This window comes from Stomoxys calcitrans, chromosome 3 (genome assembly GCF_963082655.1).
Source record: "Stomoxys calcitrans chromosome 3, idStoCalc2.1, whole genome shotgun sequence".
Lineage (NCBI taxonomy): Eukaryota > Metazoa > Arthropoda > Insecta > Diptera > Muscidae > Stomoxys > Stomoxys calcitrans.
In genome coordinates this window covers 107,961,788-107,975,644 of record NC_081554.1, presented here as the reverse complement: position 1 = coordinate 107,975,644, position 13,857 = coordinate 107,961,788, and the positions used below count along the sequence as shown (strand labels likewise).

Here is a 13,857-nt window from a genome sequence, read left to right as displayed (position 1 = left end):
TTTTCAGAAACGTCAGATCTCGGAGATGGGTGGTGCAATTTAAGCGAAATTTTGTGTGCTCTCATATAGTACCCTAAAAATAAAAATTTGGTATCCAAATTTCGGATCGGGTACCTAGGGAGACTGCCCCACACTAAAAGCTACCAAACATACATTTAGACCAACCATGGCAATATGAGACTCAAATGAAAGGTATTGAGGATAAGAAAACGTATCTGATATCCAATTGTCGGACCAAGTATTAGGGGGACCACCCCAAGCCCCAAGACACCCCTTAATCGGGCATATTGGGCGACCATGGCAATATGGGACTCAAATGAAAGAATTTGCGAGTAGAATACGAATCTAATATCCAAATGTGGGGCCCCGTTTCTGGGGGTCAACCTCTTCCCCAAAACACCCCCTAAACAGGAATTATTTACTGACCATGGGAATATGGGGCTTTAATAAAAGGTATTTGAGTGTAGAATTCGAATATGATATCCAAATATGGGACCAAGTGTTTGGGGGCCGCCTCTCCCCAAAAACATCCCCCAAAGGGGAAGAATTTAAGACCATAGGAATATGGGGCTCAAATGAAAGGTCTTTGGGAGTAAAGCAAGAATCTGATATCAATATTCGGGAAAAGTGTCTATGGGGCCACCCCACCCTCACAACACCGCCCAAATGGAAAGTATTTGCTGACTGTTGCAATATGAGGCTCATACAAGAGGGTTTTTTGAGTAGAACACGATTCCGATATATATTTTCAAGGCCAACTCACTGAGTGGCCGCCCATCCCCCAAAACACCCCCCAACCCGGTCATGTTAGCCGACTATGGAAATATGTGGGGCTCAAATTAAAGGTATTTGGGAGTAGAATACGAATTTGATATCCAAATGTAGGACCATGTATTTGGGGCATCACCCCCAACCCAAAACACCCCCCAAAGGGGTAAACATTTTTCGACCTTGCCAATATGTGGCTCAAATGAAAGGTATTTGAGATTAGAAAACGAATTTGATAAACTATTTTGGGGTCATGTGGTCAGACCACGTATCTGATATCAACATTAGAGACCAACTGTCCAGGGGACGTCCTACTACCATAACAACCCCTAAATAGGAAGTATTTGCTCACCAAGACAATTTGGGTCTTAAAGAGAGTGGAATTAATATTTATAGTTTTTAGGGTCAATACCCCAAACCCGAAATATTTGCTGACTTTTGCAATAAGAGGTTTTAATAAGATTAGAAAACGAATTTGATATCCAATTTTGAGGGCAATGCCAATATAGGGGTTCAAATAAATGATATATACAGGGTGGCTGATGAATATTGCTACAATGATGAATATTGCTACATTTTTTTTTCGGTGTATGGAATACATTTTTCTTTTATTCATGTTAAATTAAATTATTAAATTAATTATTAAATTATTATTAATTAAATTAATTAATTAATTAATTAAATTAATTATTAAATTATTATTATTAAATAGAAAAAAAGTTATTACATTTTTTTTTGGTAGCGGCTTTCATCAGCCACCCTGTAGATATATGAGAATAGAGCACGTTGCTGATATACTTTCCGGGCTTAGTGTTTGGGGGACCACCCCAATCCCCAAAACGCCCCAAAATCGGGCATATTTACTGACCATGTCAATGTGGAGCTTAAATGAAAGGTATTGGGGGGTAGAGCAAGAATTGATACCCACTTTCGGAACCAATTTTCTGGCGGTGTACCCCCTTCCCAAAATACCCCACAAACAGCAATTTTTTAGTGACCCTCACAATATGGGGCTCAAATAAAGGTTTTTGGGAGTAGAATACGAATTTGATATCCAAATGTAGGACCATGTATTTAGGGCATCACCCTTAACCCAAAACTCCCCCCAAACTTCAAAAATTTTTCGACCATGGCAATATGTGGCTCAAATGAAAGGTATTTGAGATTAGAAAACGAATTTGATAACCTATTTTGGGTCATCGTGTAAACTCCCCTAAACCAATGGCAATACAGGCTTTAAATAAATGGTATTTGAAAGAAGAGCACGATGCTGATATTTTTTCAGGGCCAAGTGTCCGGGGGACCACCTCAACCCCGAAAACACCCCTAAATCAGACATCATGAGAATATCGGGCTGAAATAAAGTATTTTAAGAATGGAGTACACTCTACAGGGTGGCTGATGAAAGCCGCTACCAAAAAAAAATGTAATAACTTTTTTTCTATTTAATAATAATAATTTAATAATTAATTTAATTAATTAATTAATTAATTTAATTAATAATAATTTAATAATTAATTTAATAATTTAATTTAACATGAATAAAAGAAAAATGTATTCCATACACCGAAAAAAAAATGTAGCAATATTCATCATTGTAGCAATATTCATCAGCCACCCTGTACATCCAAACTTAAATTCGTAGACCAATAAAGATCATATGGGATTCAGATAATGACACTTTTATTGTTTAACTATTAGTCAAGCGATATACTATTTTCGTAGCATGGTATTTCACTAAAAGCTCTTTAATTGTCGAAAATAAATATTCCAAGAAAAATTTTGTTCCATATAAAGTAAAAGAAGGCGCAGCGGAGCGGTTCGTTATAAAAATTACAATTCACCTTAAACTTAGTATTAAAGGGCGGTCAAACCAACATCCAACCCAGTTACCGGGGTGCAAAGTTGGTGTTATAGGAGTAAAGGGGCAAAGTGGGCTGAAGTACGAGAATGAGCATGCATATCACGATTCTGCCAGGGATATGGGCACATCTACAAGCCAGTCCACATCATTTGGGGACCCCTTTTTGGAGCGGCGAGGTGGGGGATATTCTCAACGGTTGGGCGATCATCAAAAAAACTACTTTTTCTGTCATTAATTCTGAAAAATAGTAAGAGAACAACAAAAAGAGAATTAGCTTTGATCTGATATTGGAATAAGTAAACGCTGGACAACGATCCTGAAAATGACTTCATGTGCAGTCCTTATTGTCTTATTTTAGTCCTATCCTGTGCAAATCAGATGTTCTGAATAAAATTTTACTTCAAAGTTGTACTGGTAAGTTATCGATACCATGTGTTGTCTTTTGTAGCTTGGAAAAGTCCTGTTACTGTACGGCGCAAGACAATTGCATGCTAACAACATGAATTCAGTTTCATGCCGCACTTTATCTCGACCATTTGTTTCTGCTCCCCAAAGTGCCCAAAGTGAAAATTTTCAGTTAACAGTGAATATCAACATGAACAATATTAAAACAATTTGAATTTTTTTGATACACTGGTACGACTCTTAACATAAACACAAAATCACCCATCAACACTCATGTAACAAAACATTAAGTGCAGGCATCAAATTAGGGTGGGTTAAGTTAGGTTGAAAAAAGGGTGCAGATAATAATCCGCTCCATGCCACTATGGACATACACCTAAAGGCTGGTACTACATTAGTTAGCGCGAATTTTTTTTTCTTTCGATATTTGTTTTTTTTCGCTATTCCACAGCGTTACATGCGCGTTCATTGAGCATGCCCTTTACCCAGACTGCGTCGACTCGAAAGGTTTCGGGTTAGTCAAGTTTATTGACGGCAGTCCCCTGGCCTTCACCGCCAAATCGTCTGCCCTTTCATTCCCCCTTAATTCGTTATGGCCCGGCACCGAAACGATGCAGATTGTGCAATCCTCAGAGAAGGCGTTATTCTCCTTCTTACACTGCAAGACTGTTCGTGACCTAACCGTCCTGGTTGTTATTACCTTTATGGCTAGTTTATTGTCCGTAAAGATCTTCACACTCAACATCCTCGCATTAGCACCACATCACCTCACGCATTCCGTGATCGCCCGAATCTCCGCCTTCAGGACCGTAGTATGGTCAGGCAGTGCAAAACAGACCTCAGTCCCTGGGTTCTCTGGCTTTGATCCATCCGTGTAAAATTATCTTCCAGATGGCAATACTAGGCTTCCGTTGATCCAAGACTGTGCCGCTGGCAGCAGTGCCTCCAACTCGACTTCAGGGTTCATCTCAGGTATCCGATCGGAAAGCTCTTCCCTTCCTTCCAGGTTTCCTATCGTCACCACTATTGTACCAAGAAGGTGTGATCTGCCGTCATCCGCAATCAACTTTCCTATCGCCTTAAGTCTCATAGCCGCAGTGGCTGCCTCACACTCATTCTGAATGTCAATGGGTGGGATATCTAGAATAATCTCCAGTCTATAGTCGGATTCCTCATTTCGAGCCTTCGGCCCGTCTACCTCCACTTCAGTTTCCTATCCAAGATCACTCCTAAGTATTTTACCTTGTCAGATATCGAAATCGTTTTATTGAGGGATCGTGTTGCGTCAAATTCTCTAGGTTAACATTGAAACCCCTGGTTCTAGCCCAGTCATATGCCTGGACCTTTCGGTCCTTTTGCATAGCTTGTTCTGATCCTTACGCTAAGAAGTTATATAAGATCGTCTGCATAGATTTAGGACGGTTTCAAATCCCTCCTCAGTCATCGTACGTATGGTGGTTACCCATTGAAGTGGCGATAAAATGGTCTATCTAGTATCGTGATTTCGTATAACGAAAGGACGAATATGTCGTAAATAAGTTAATTATTAATGACAAGTGGGTAGAAAAATACCCAAGCATAGAACTCCAGTGAGAAAAGAGGTAATGTAATGAAATTTGGATTGGATGAATAAAATTAGTTAAATATTCTTTTTGCCGTCATATAGGGTCATGTTTTGCGGAAAATTTGCTTGTTGATACTTGAAAGTTTTTTTTAGCTCAACAATTTCACACAAAAAACTTTCTCAAAATTCTTATTAGTGAGATTTGTGGAAACCTTTTTACAGTCCTGTTGCATTTGCTGTTTTCGATATTAAAAAAAAATTGTGGCGATAAGCTCACTCCTTTTGAAAGTAGCTGCGGTTTTATGTCAAAGTCATTAATATCCAAATTTTTTCTCTAAATGGTCATAAAATATTGAGAAAATTATTTCTTGTTTGTTATGAAAACATGTTGGCTTAGGAAATAAAAAGATTATTATTATTTTTTTTAATGTTGCGAAAAAATTTTAAACAGCTTAAGTGCTCGGAGTCGCCTCCGGAGTCGAAGTGGAGCAATCTTCCCGGAGTAGGAGTCGAATAAAATTGTTGTTCGACTCCACAGCCTTGCATACAACCGCACCCACAAATACGTATGGACGGACGCGCAACATAGAAATATTAAAACACAGAAAAAAATATTTGCGTTATTTATTAAAAAATAATACACATAATCCCAAAAAAAAATATTGTATTTAGCAGCGTTCTTATTTTGGTTGTGGCATATATTTTATTAAAAAGATTTATAAAATATTCCAACCAAATAACGATCAATACAAATTCAACAAAAAATTTTATAACAAAGTGACACTCAAACATCAAGCAGACTCATCTATTGTAGAACATGAAATCTCATATGTATATAAAAACAATTTGTGTTTGTTTGTAGGTTTGTTGGTATGTTTGTGTGTTCCTTATAGACTCAGAAACGGCTGAACCAATTTTCTTGAAATTTTCACAGATGGTGCATAATGACCCCGTGGTGAAAATAGGGTACTACATTTTTTGATATCTGAAGGGGGGGCGGACCCTCCCCCTTACCCATATTTTCAGAAACACCAGATATCGGAGATGGGTGGTGCCATTTAAGCGAAATTTTGTGTGATCTCCTATAGTACCCTAAAAGTAAAAATTTGGTATCCAAATTTTGGGTGGGGTACCTAGGGGGGCTGCCCCACCCTAAAACCTACCAAACATATATTTAGACCAATCGCGACAATATGGGACACAAATGAAAGGTATTTAGGATAAGAAAACGTATCTGATATCCAATTTTCGGATCAAGTGCTAGAGGGACCACCCCAAGCCCCAAAACACCCCTAAATCGGACATATTTACCGACCATGGCAATATGGGACTAAAATGAAAGGTATTTGCGAGTAGAATGCGAATCTTATATCCAAATGTGGGACCACGTTTCTGGGGGTCCACCACTTCCCCAAAACACACCCCAAACTGGACTTATTAACTGACCATGGGAATATGGGGCTTAAATAAAATGTATTTGAATGTAGAATACGAATTTGATATCCAAATATGGGACCAAGTGTTTGGGGGTCGCCTCTCACCAAAAACATCCCCCAAAGCGGAAAAATTTAAGACCATAGGAATATGGGGCTAAAATGAAAGGTCTTTGGGAGTAAAGCACGAATTCGATATCAATATTCGGGAAAAGTGTTTATGGGGCCACCCCACCCCCACAACACCACCCAAATAGTAAGTATTTTCTGACTATTGCAATATGAGGCTCAAATATGAGGGTTTTTAAAGTGGAACACGAATCCCATATATATTTTCAAGACCAACTCACTGAGTGGCCGCCCATCCCCCAAAACACCCCCCAACCCGGTCATGTTAGCCGATTATGGAAATATAGGGCTCAAATAAAAGGTATGTGGGAGTAGACCACGTATCTTATATCAACATTAGGGGCCAACTGTCTAGCGGACGTCCCACCACCATAACAATCCCCAAATAGGACGTTTTTGCTCACCAAGACAATTTGGATCTTAAAGAGAGTGGAACTAAATATTCATAGTTTTTAGGGCCAATACCTTAAACCGAACATATTTGCTGACTTTTGCAATAAGGAGTTTAAATAAGATTAAAAAACGAATTTGTAGAAGCAGCTTTTATATAAATTACATTGAAGATAATTATATTTTTGATATTATACGTAATGCACTTTAATTTTATTTGAACTTAGATTTTTGCTTGAGTGTAACCAATTTCTCTTTAACGTTAAATATTAAAACACTCTTTTGAGTTTTGATTTATACCATTGATATTTTTACCATTTGTAACATTAACTTATACCATTGATTTATATACCATGGATTTATTCTCTCATTTGCAATTTTACACTCGAATCATTATCACTCACCTAATAGCATTTGTCTCTTTCTTTATTATACGTTTTGTCATATGATCTATAGTGAGTACTCTCACTCTCGTTTGTATAACATGTTTTCTTTTGTTTTGAGTGTATAACAGATTAAGTTTGTCAAACACTTGTAGGCTTAGTCTTAAACTTTGTGAAAAATAAAATTCTTTTTCTAATAGCATTCAACGAAGACAGTTGTCTCATTATTTAAAGCGGAAGAAACTCATAGGAGGACAAGTTAGGACTTTTAAGTCTGACTTGGCCCGTAAAATAAATATAAAATTAAACTGAACATTATCCAGCTAGGACGTTTCGTCTGGTTAGGATTTGTTCATAAAATTCATAATTTAATGAAATATAAAACCACTAGGGTTGGACCCTTAATCTTGCCCTCAAAACTGCTAGGGTTGGACCCTTCATCCTGCCCTTAATATATCCTAGGGTTGGACCCTTCATCCATTCCCTACAATTGGCGCCCAACAAAAACTTAAGGTTCCTGAAAATTAATAAGATTTTTACTATTTCTGTGGTTTCAACGTGGTGCTGACGTCATCAAACATTTGTCCGACCATACTGCTCTGATTATTCTTGGAGTATTGTTGTTGTTGTCCAGCATTGGTTTGGTTTCAGTGCATTATTGCGTTCTTGCTGATACTCAATTGCATTAGTCGTCAAATCCCACCAGTGTTGTTGTTGCAAATCATCACCACGATCATCATTTCTGTTGCTTCTGTAGTTGTTGTTGCATATCTTCAGCATAACCATTATTTCATTTGCTTCTGTTGTTATTGCAATTCATCATCTCAGTCATCGGTTTGACCATTCGTTGTTGTCGTTGCAAAGAAGGCTTGCGTTGTTGCTTTGAATTTGAGTGATATTCCATATAAAGAGAGGTGATATTGCTATAGGCAGCGAGGTTGAAGAAGATTCTCTTAAACAGGGTTCCCCTATTTTGAAAATATATTTTACCCTATATGGCTGTAAGGCGAAGCCCACGTTCAACGTCATCTTTAACTGATACCCTAAACAGTGGATTAGCAATGGAGTTGGACCGCACTCAGAATGTTGCCAAGGCAAATTCAAATACTAGTTCTAGTACAAGTGCAAGTACAAGCGCTAGTACAAAAGGTTCTTCTGGAACCACAAGCGAGGCTTCACGAAATATGGTCTTAAGCGATGCCCAATTCAGAACACTCATAAGTGGTTTAAGCGTCAGACAAGAAGTCAAATCGACATTTAGTAACTGCACAGCTCGTTTTCATGGCAACCGAAATTCGACAAACGTAGAAGATTTTTTAGCTACAATTTTAGTCTATAAAGAAGCCGAAAATATTTCAGACTTTCTGGCACTCACTAGTCTTCCCCTATTATTAGAAGGCTACGCTTCCAGTTGGTGGCAAGGAGTCAAGGATGAAGCGAAGACATTCAATGATGCTGTAGATCTTTTACGAGGAGCCTTTGCACCTCCAAAACCAGATTGGCGAATATTCAGTGAGATTGCGCAAGAAAAACAAAAGTTGTTTGAGACTACAGACAGTTTCATTTGTAGAAAGCGACGACTTTTCGCACAACTATCAGAAAAACTTTCAGAAAATACTATGCTTAACATGATATTTAGCCAGCTTAGTTTGAAAATCCGAGAAAGAATTCAAAGAGAAAGCGTAACATCTTTTCATGATCTCCTATGTAAGGCAAGGGAAATTGAAATGCTTGTTGCTGAGAATAGGCAAGATAAGGTGGAAGAAAAGTCAAAGCCAGCCGAAAATCAGGGAAAATCTGTCCTAAGATGCACTTTCTGCAGAAAACGAAACCATTTGGCAGAAAATTGTTTCAAGAAAATTGAAGCAGAAAAGCACAAAAATGCTAAGGAAAGGCCAGAAACAAATTTGAACTGTTACGGATGTGGAGCAGCAGGATACTACCGCTCAAATTGCCCATTCTGTAATAAAACAAATTCGAATACTGATCCAAGAGATGGTCACCTTGATTTTAATTCCATGCATTCTACAGTAGTGGGACGTAACGTCCCAGTGGTGGACATAAATGTAAATGGTTTACAGGGAGAGGCATATTTTGACACCGCAGCTCGAACTAGCGTTGCTGGTTACCATCTTTATCAAAAGCTAATTCAAAAAGAGGTACCATTCCAAAAAGTATGCGCTGAGATTATACTGGCAGATGGTATTGCTAGAAATGAGACCGTATACTCTACAGTAGTGGATATTATAATTGGAAAACGCTTTAAGAAAATACGTTTCATTTGTTTGCCCAAGGCTATAGGAAACAGAACCCTACTAGGAATAGATTTCCTTGAAGAAAATAATATTGTTCTGGACCTAGCCCAACGTATATGGCATTTTAAAGACGATCCGTCAACAAATTTTAGCTTCAAACTTCATCAACCTGGTATACTAAATAGTATTTCTTCGATTAAAAAGGTGAATGAGACACCAGACGATGTAAAAGATTTTTTGTCCTGGTTCGAGAATGGCAATAATGATTACTCGCCAAAAAGTATAAACAAAATCTTTAAAGACTCAGTTTCAGAAAATACCGAAATCCAATCTGTTTCAAGTCTTTTTCCACCTCCAAAGAAAGTAAAATACGATGAGTATTGCGATGAAATATTCACACCAATTGAATTAAATTCAATTGATATAAAGCTCCGTCGAAGTGAAGGTCCACATTTGACCGAAAAAGAAAGAAAATCACTTGAAGAATTACTGGTAGCTGAAAAGGAAATATTTGAGGACATTGATATTCCAGCACCTCATGTAGAACACTATATAAAAACAGGATCACATGAACCCATAGCTAACGCCCCATACAGGATTTCGCCAAAAATGAAAACTGTTTTAAAAGCTGAGCTAGATAAAATGTTGGAAAAAGGCATCATACAAGAAGAAGAATCTCCATGGGCATTCCCAGTTGTTCTGATTCCTAAAAAAGATGGTTCAATTAGACTATGCGTTGACTATCGTCGCCTAAATGCGATAACTACGGCAGATACATATCCTTTACCAAGGATCGATGATCTTTTACACTCAGCGAAAACCACGCCATTCATGTCGACCTTAGACTTGCGTTCCGGTTACTGGCAGATAAAAGTTGCGGAAAAGGATAGAAAGAAGACTGCCTTCACAACACCGTTTGGTATATATGTGTTTAATAGAATGCCTTTTGGCTTAAAAAATGCCCCAGCTACGTTCCAACGTCTTATTGATAAGTTTCGCAATGGCCTACCGAATATATTAATCCTGGCGTATTTGGATGACATCATTATTTGTTCAAAAGATTTGGGTTCACATATATCCGATTTAAAACAAATATTTGAACGACTTAAAATGTTCGGATTTCATCTCAACCGAGAAAAATGTTTCTTTTGCAAGCCAGTCATCAAATACCTTGGGCATATTCTTACTACCAAAGGACTCAAACCCGATCCAGAAAAGACAAAAGCTATAATGGAAAGGCCTAAACCAAGAAATCCAAAAGAAGTTTTGTCATTTTTACAAACGTGCTCATGGTACAGGCGTTTCATTCCTTCTTTTGCCAACGTTTCTAAACCTTTATCAGATTTAATCAAGAAAAACGCTATTTGGCGATGGTCAGAAAGAGAGCAGTCAGCTTTTGATACCATGAAAAACCTTCTGTCCTCTCCACCGATTTTAAAACAAGTTGACGAAAATTTGCCATTCATATTGAAAACTGATGCAAGCAACTATGCTTTGGGGGCTGTTTTAGTCCAGGGGGAGAAGGAGGAAGAGCATATAATCGAATATGCGAGTCGATTATTATTGGTAGCCGAGAAAAACTACTCTACGACAGAAAGAGAAGCCTTGGCGGTAGTATGGGCAGTTCAAAAATTTAGGGGTTATATCGAAGGTTCTGAAGTTTTGGTGCTCACTGATCATCAGCCCTTAAAATGGCTATTTAGCCTAAAAAGCCCAACAGGTCGTCTAGCAAGATGGGCTCTACAACTCCAGACATTTAACATTCGATTTGAATATACCCCTGGTCGCCAAAATATTGTGGCAGACACCCTTTCAAGACCACCTTGCTTGCTGGAGAGCCACAATGAGCTAAAGTGCGAATGTATGGCCATTGAAATCGATTTTCCACACAAAGGAGCTGAAGACTTCAGAGAGGCACAAATAAAAGACCCAGCATTGAAAGCCATAATTGATTCATTCGAAAATGATGACGAAAATGTGTCTAAATACACAGGCAGAGGTTATATCATGTTAGATGGTGTTCTATATAGATTTTGCTCTGAGGAAGAATCAGAAAATGGACAATTGGTAGTTCCTGAGTCAATGCGTAGCATGATTCTTTATAACTTTCATGACGTCTCTACCGCTGGTCACTATGGAATCGATAGAACAATCAGTCGAATATCGCCACATTATTATTGGCCAGGTATGAGAAAACAGATCACAAACTATGTCAGATGCTGCATTGAGTGTCAACGCTATAAGCCCTCAAACTTAAAACCTGCTGGTCTTCTGAAAACTGTTAGCAGCAATCAGAGATTCGAAATAATAGCAATTGATTTGTTTGGACCACTGCCACGCACCCCACAAGGCCACCAGTGGATATTGATTGTAGAGGATTTATGTAGCCGTTGGACTGAGTTATTTCCTTTAAAAACTGCTTCAGCTGAGAACTGTGCATTAATTTTATTAAACGAAGTCTTTTTGCGATATGGAATTCCAAGAAGAGTCCATTCAGATAATGGCACACAATTTATTTCGAGCGTAATGCAAAAACTCACTTACTGCTTAGGCATTGTGCAGTCATTTACACCGGTGTATCATCCGGAAGCCAACCCGGTGGAACGAAAGAACCGTGACTTAAAAGTGCAGCTGTCAATCTACGTTGGTCAAGATCATACCACCTGGGATGTTAATTTGCCATCCATAAGATTTGCCATGAATACTGCGAAATGTGCATCCACTGGATATACTGCCGCATATTTGACATTTGGGCGTGAATTGAGGACACCGATGCAAGTTCAAACAGATCTAAAAGCTATAGTAAAAGCAGAAAATTTCGTACCTCAAGTAACACCTCACCTTCTTCGACTTGCTGATAGCCTTTCCCTTGCAATGGAGTGCCAAGAAAAGATGCAAGACAGAAACAAACTATATGCAGATTTGAAACGCAGACCGCAGCAAAACTTTGAAATTGGTGACAGAGTGCTTATTTCAACGCACATTCTTAGTAAGAAAGATAATAATCTCACTTCAAAACTGGTACCTCGGCGTGATGGACCATATATAATATTGAACAAAAAGGGAACCTCGTGTTACACTGTAGCTTCAATGGATCAACCCAGTGTTCCAATAGCAACTTATCACTCATCAGACCTAACCTTATATGAAGGAAATACTGATAAACCTCTTTATAAACTCAAACGTAGAGGTCGGCCTAGGAAAGCCTCTTCAACAGACAACACAGAGCAATTTGAAAATGCAACTGCGACGAACAAGAATGCAACTACTACAAAGCCGATACTCAAGCCTAAAAACGTTACACCCAATGACACAACACACATAATGCAACAACCCATCGAAAATATACCACCTTCAACAAATGCCATAGAAGGTAATACTACAATGAACAGAAGGTCCTACCGCAACCGACGACAGCCACACAGATACGGGAATGTCCTGCCACATCATCGGGACGATTTCTGAGGCAGAGGGGGAGCATGTAGAAGCAGCTTTTATATAAATTACATTGAAGATAATTATATTTTTGATATTATACGTAATGCACTTTAATTTTATTTGAACTTAGATTTTTGCTTGAGTGTAACCAATTTCTCTTTAACGTTAAATATTAAAACACTCTTTTGAGTTTTGATTTATACCATTGATATTTTTACCATTTGTAACATTAACTTATACCATTGATTTATATACCATGGATTTATTCTCTCATTTGCAATTTTACACTCGAATCATTATCACTCACCTAATAGCATTTGTCTCTTTCTTTATTATACGTTTTGTCATATGATCTATAGTGAGTACTCTCACTCTCGTTTGTATAACATGTTTTCTTTTGTTTTGAGTGTATAACAGATTAAGTTTGTCAAACACTTGTAGGCTTAGTCTTAAACTTTGTGAAAAATAAAATTCTTTTTCTAATAGCATTCAACGAAGACAGTTGTCTCATTATTTAAAGCGGAAGAAACTCATAGGAGGACAAGTTAGGACTTTTAAGTCTGACTTGGCCCGTAAAATAAATATAAAATTAAACTGAACATTATCCAGCTAGGACGTTTCGTCTGGTTAGGATTTGTTCATAAAATTCATAATTTAATGAAATATAAAACCACTAGGGTTGGACCCTTAATCTTGCCCTCAAAACTGCTAGGGTTGGACCCTTCATCCTGCCCTTAATATATCCTAGGGTTGGACCCTTCATCCATTCCCTACAAATTTGATATCCAATTTTGAGGGCAATGCCAATATGGGGTTCAAATAAATGATATATAGATATATGAGAATAGAGCACGTTGCTGATATACTTTCCGGGCTTAGTGTTTGGGGGACCACCCCAATCCCCAAAACACCCCTAAATCGGGCATATTAACCGACCAAGTCAATGTGGAGCTCAAATGAGAGGTATTGGGGGGTAGAGCAAGAATTGATACCCACTTTCGGAACCAATTTTCTGGCGGTGTACCCCTTTCCCAAAATACCCCACAAACAGCAATTTTTTAGTGACCATCGCAATATGGGGCTCAAATAAAGGTATTTGGGAGTAGAATACGAATTTGATATCCAAATGTAGGACCATGTATTTAGGGCATCACCCCTTTCCCAAAACACCCCTAAGGGAAAAAATTTGCGACCATGCCAATATGTGGCTCAGAGATTAGAAAACGAT

General features: G+C 38.2%; 1 protein-coding gene across 5 annotated transcripts in view; it reads right to left on the bottom strand.

Annotated features, from left to right (window-relative positions):
* Positions 1-2,434: 2,434 nt before the first annotated feature.
* Positions 2,435-13,857, bottom strand: part of LOC106092193 (serine/threonine-protein phosphatase PP2A 65 kDa regulatory subunit) — a 253,513-nt gene continuing 242,090 nt past the window's right edge. For all 5 annotated transcript variants that reach the window (XM_059364665.1, XM_059364666.1, XM_059364671.1 and 2 more), the window contains one exon: positions 2,435-2,869. Coding sequence is in view for 1 of the 5 variants with exons in the window: in XM_059364666.1 (XP_059220649.1) it covers positions 2,868-2,869 (2 nt within the window). In the remaining 4 variants the exon portion in view is untranslated. The remainder of the gene's footprint in view (positions 2,870-13,857) is intronic.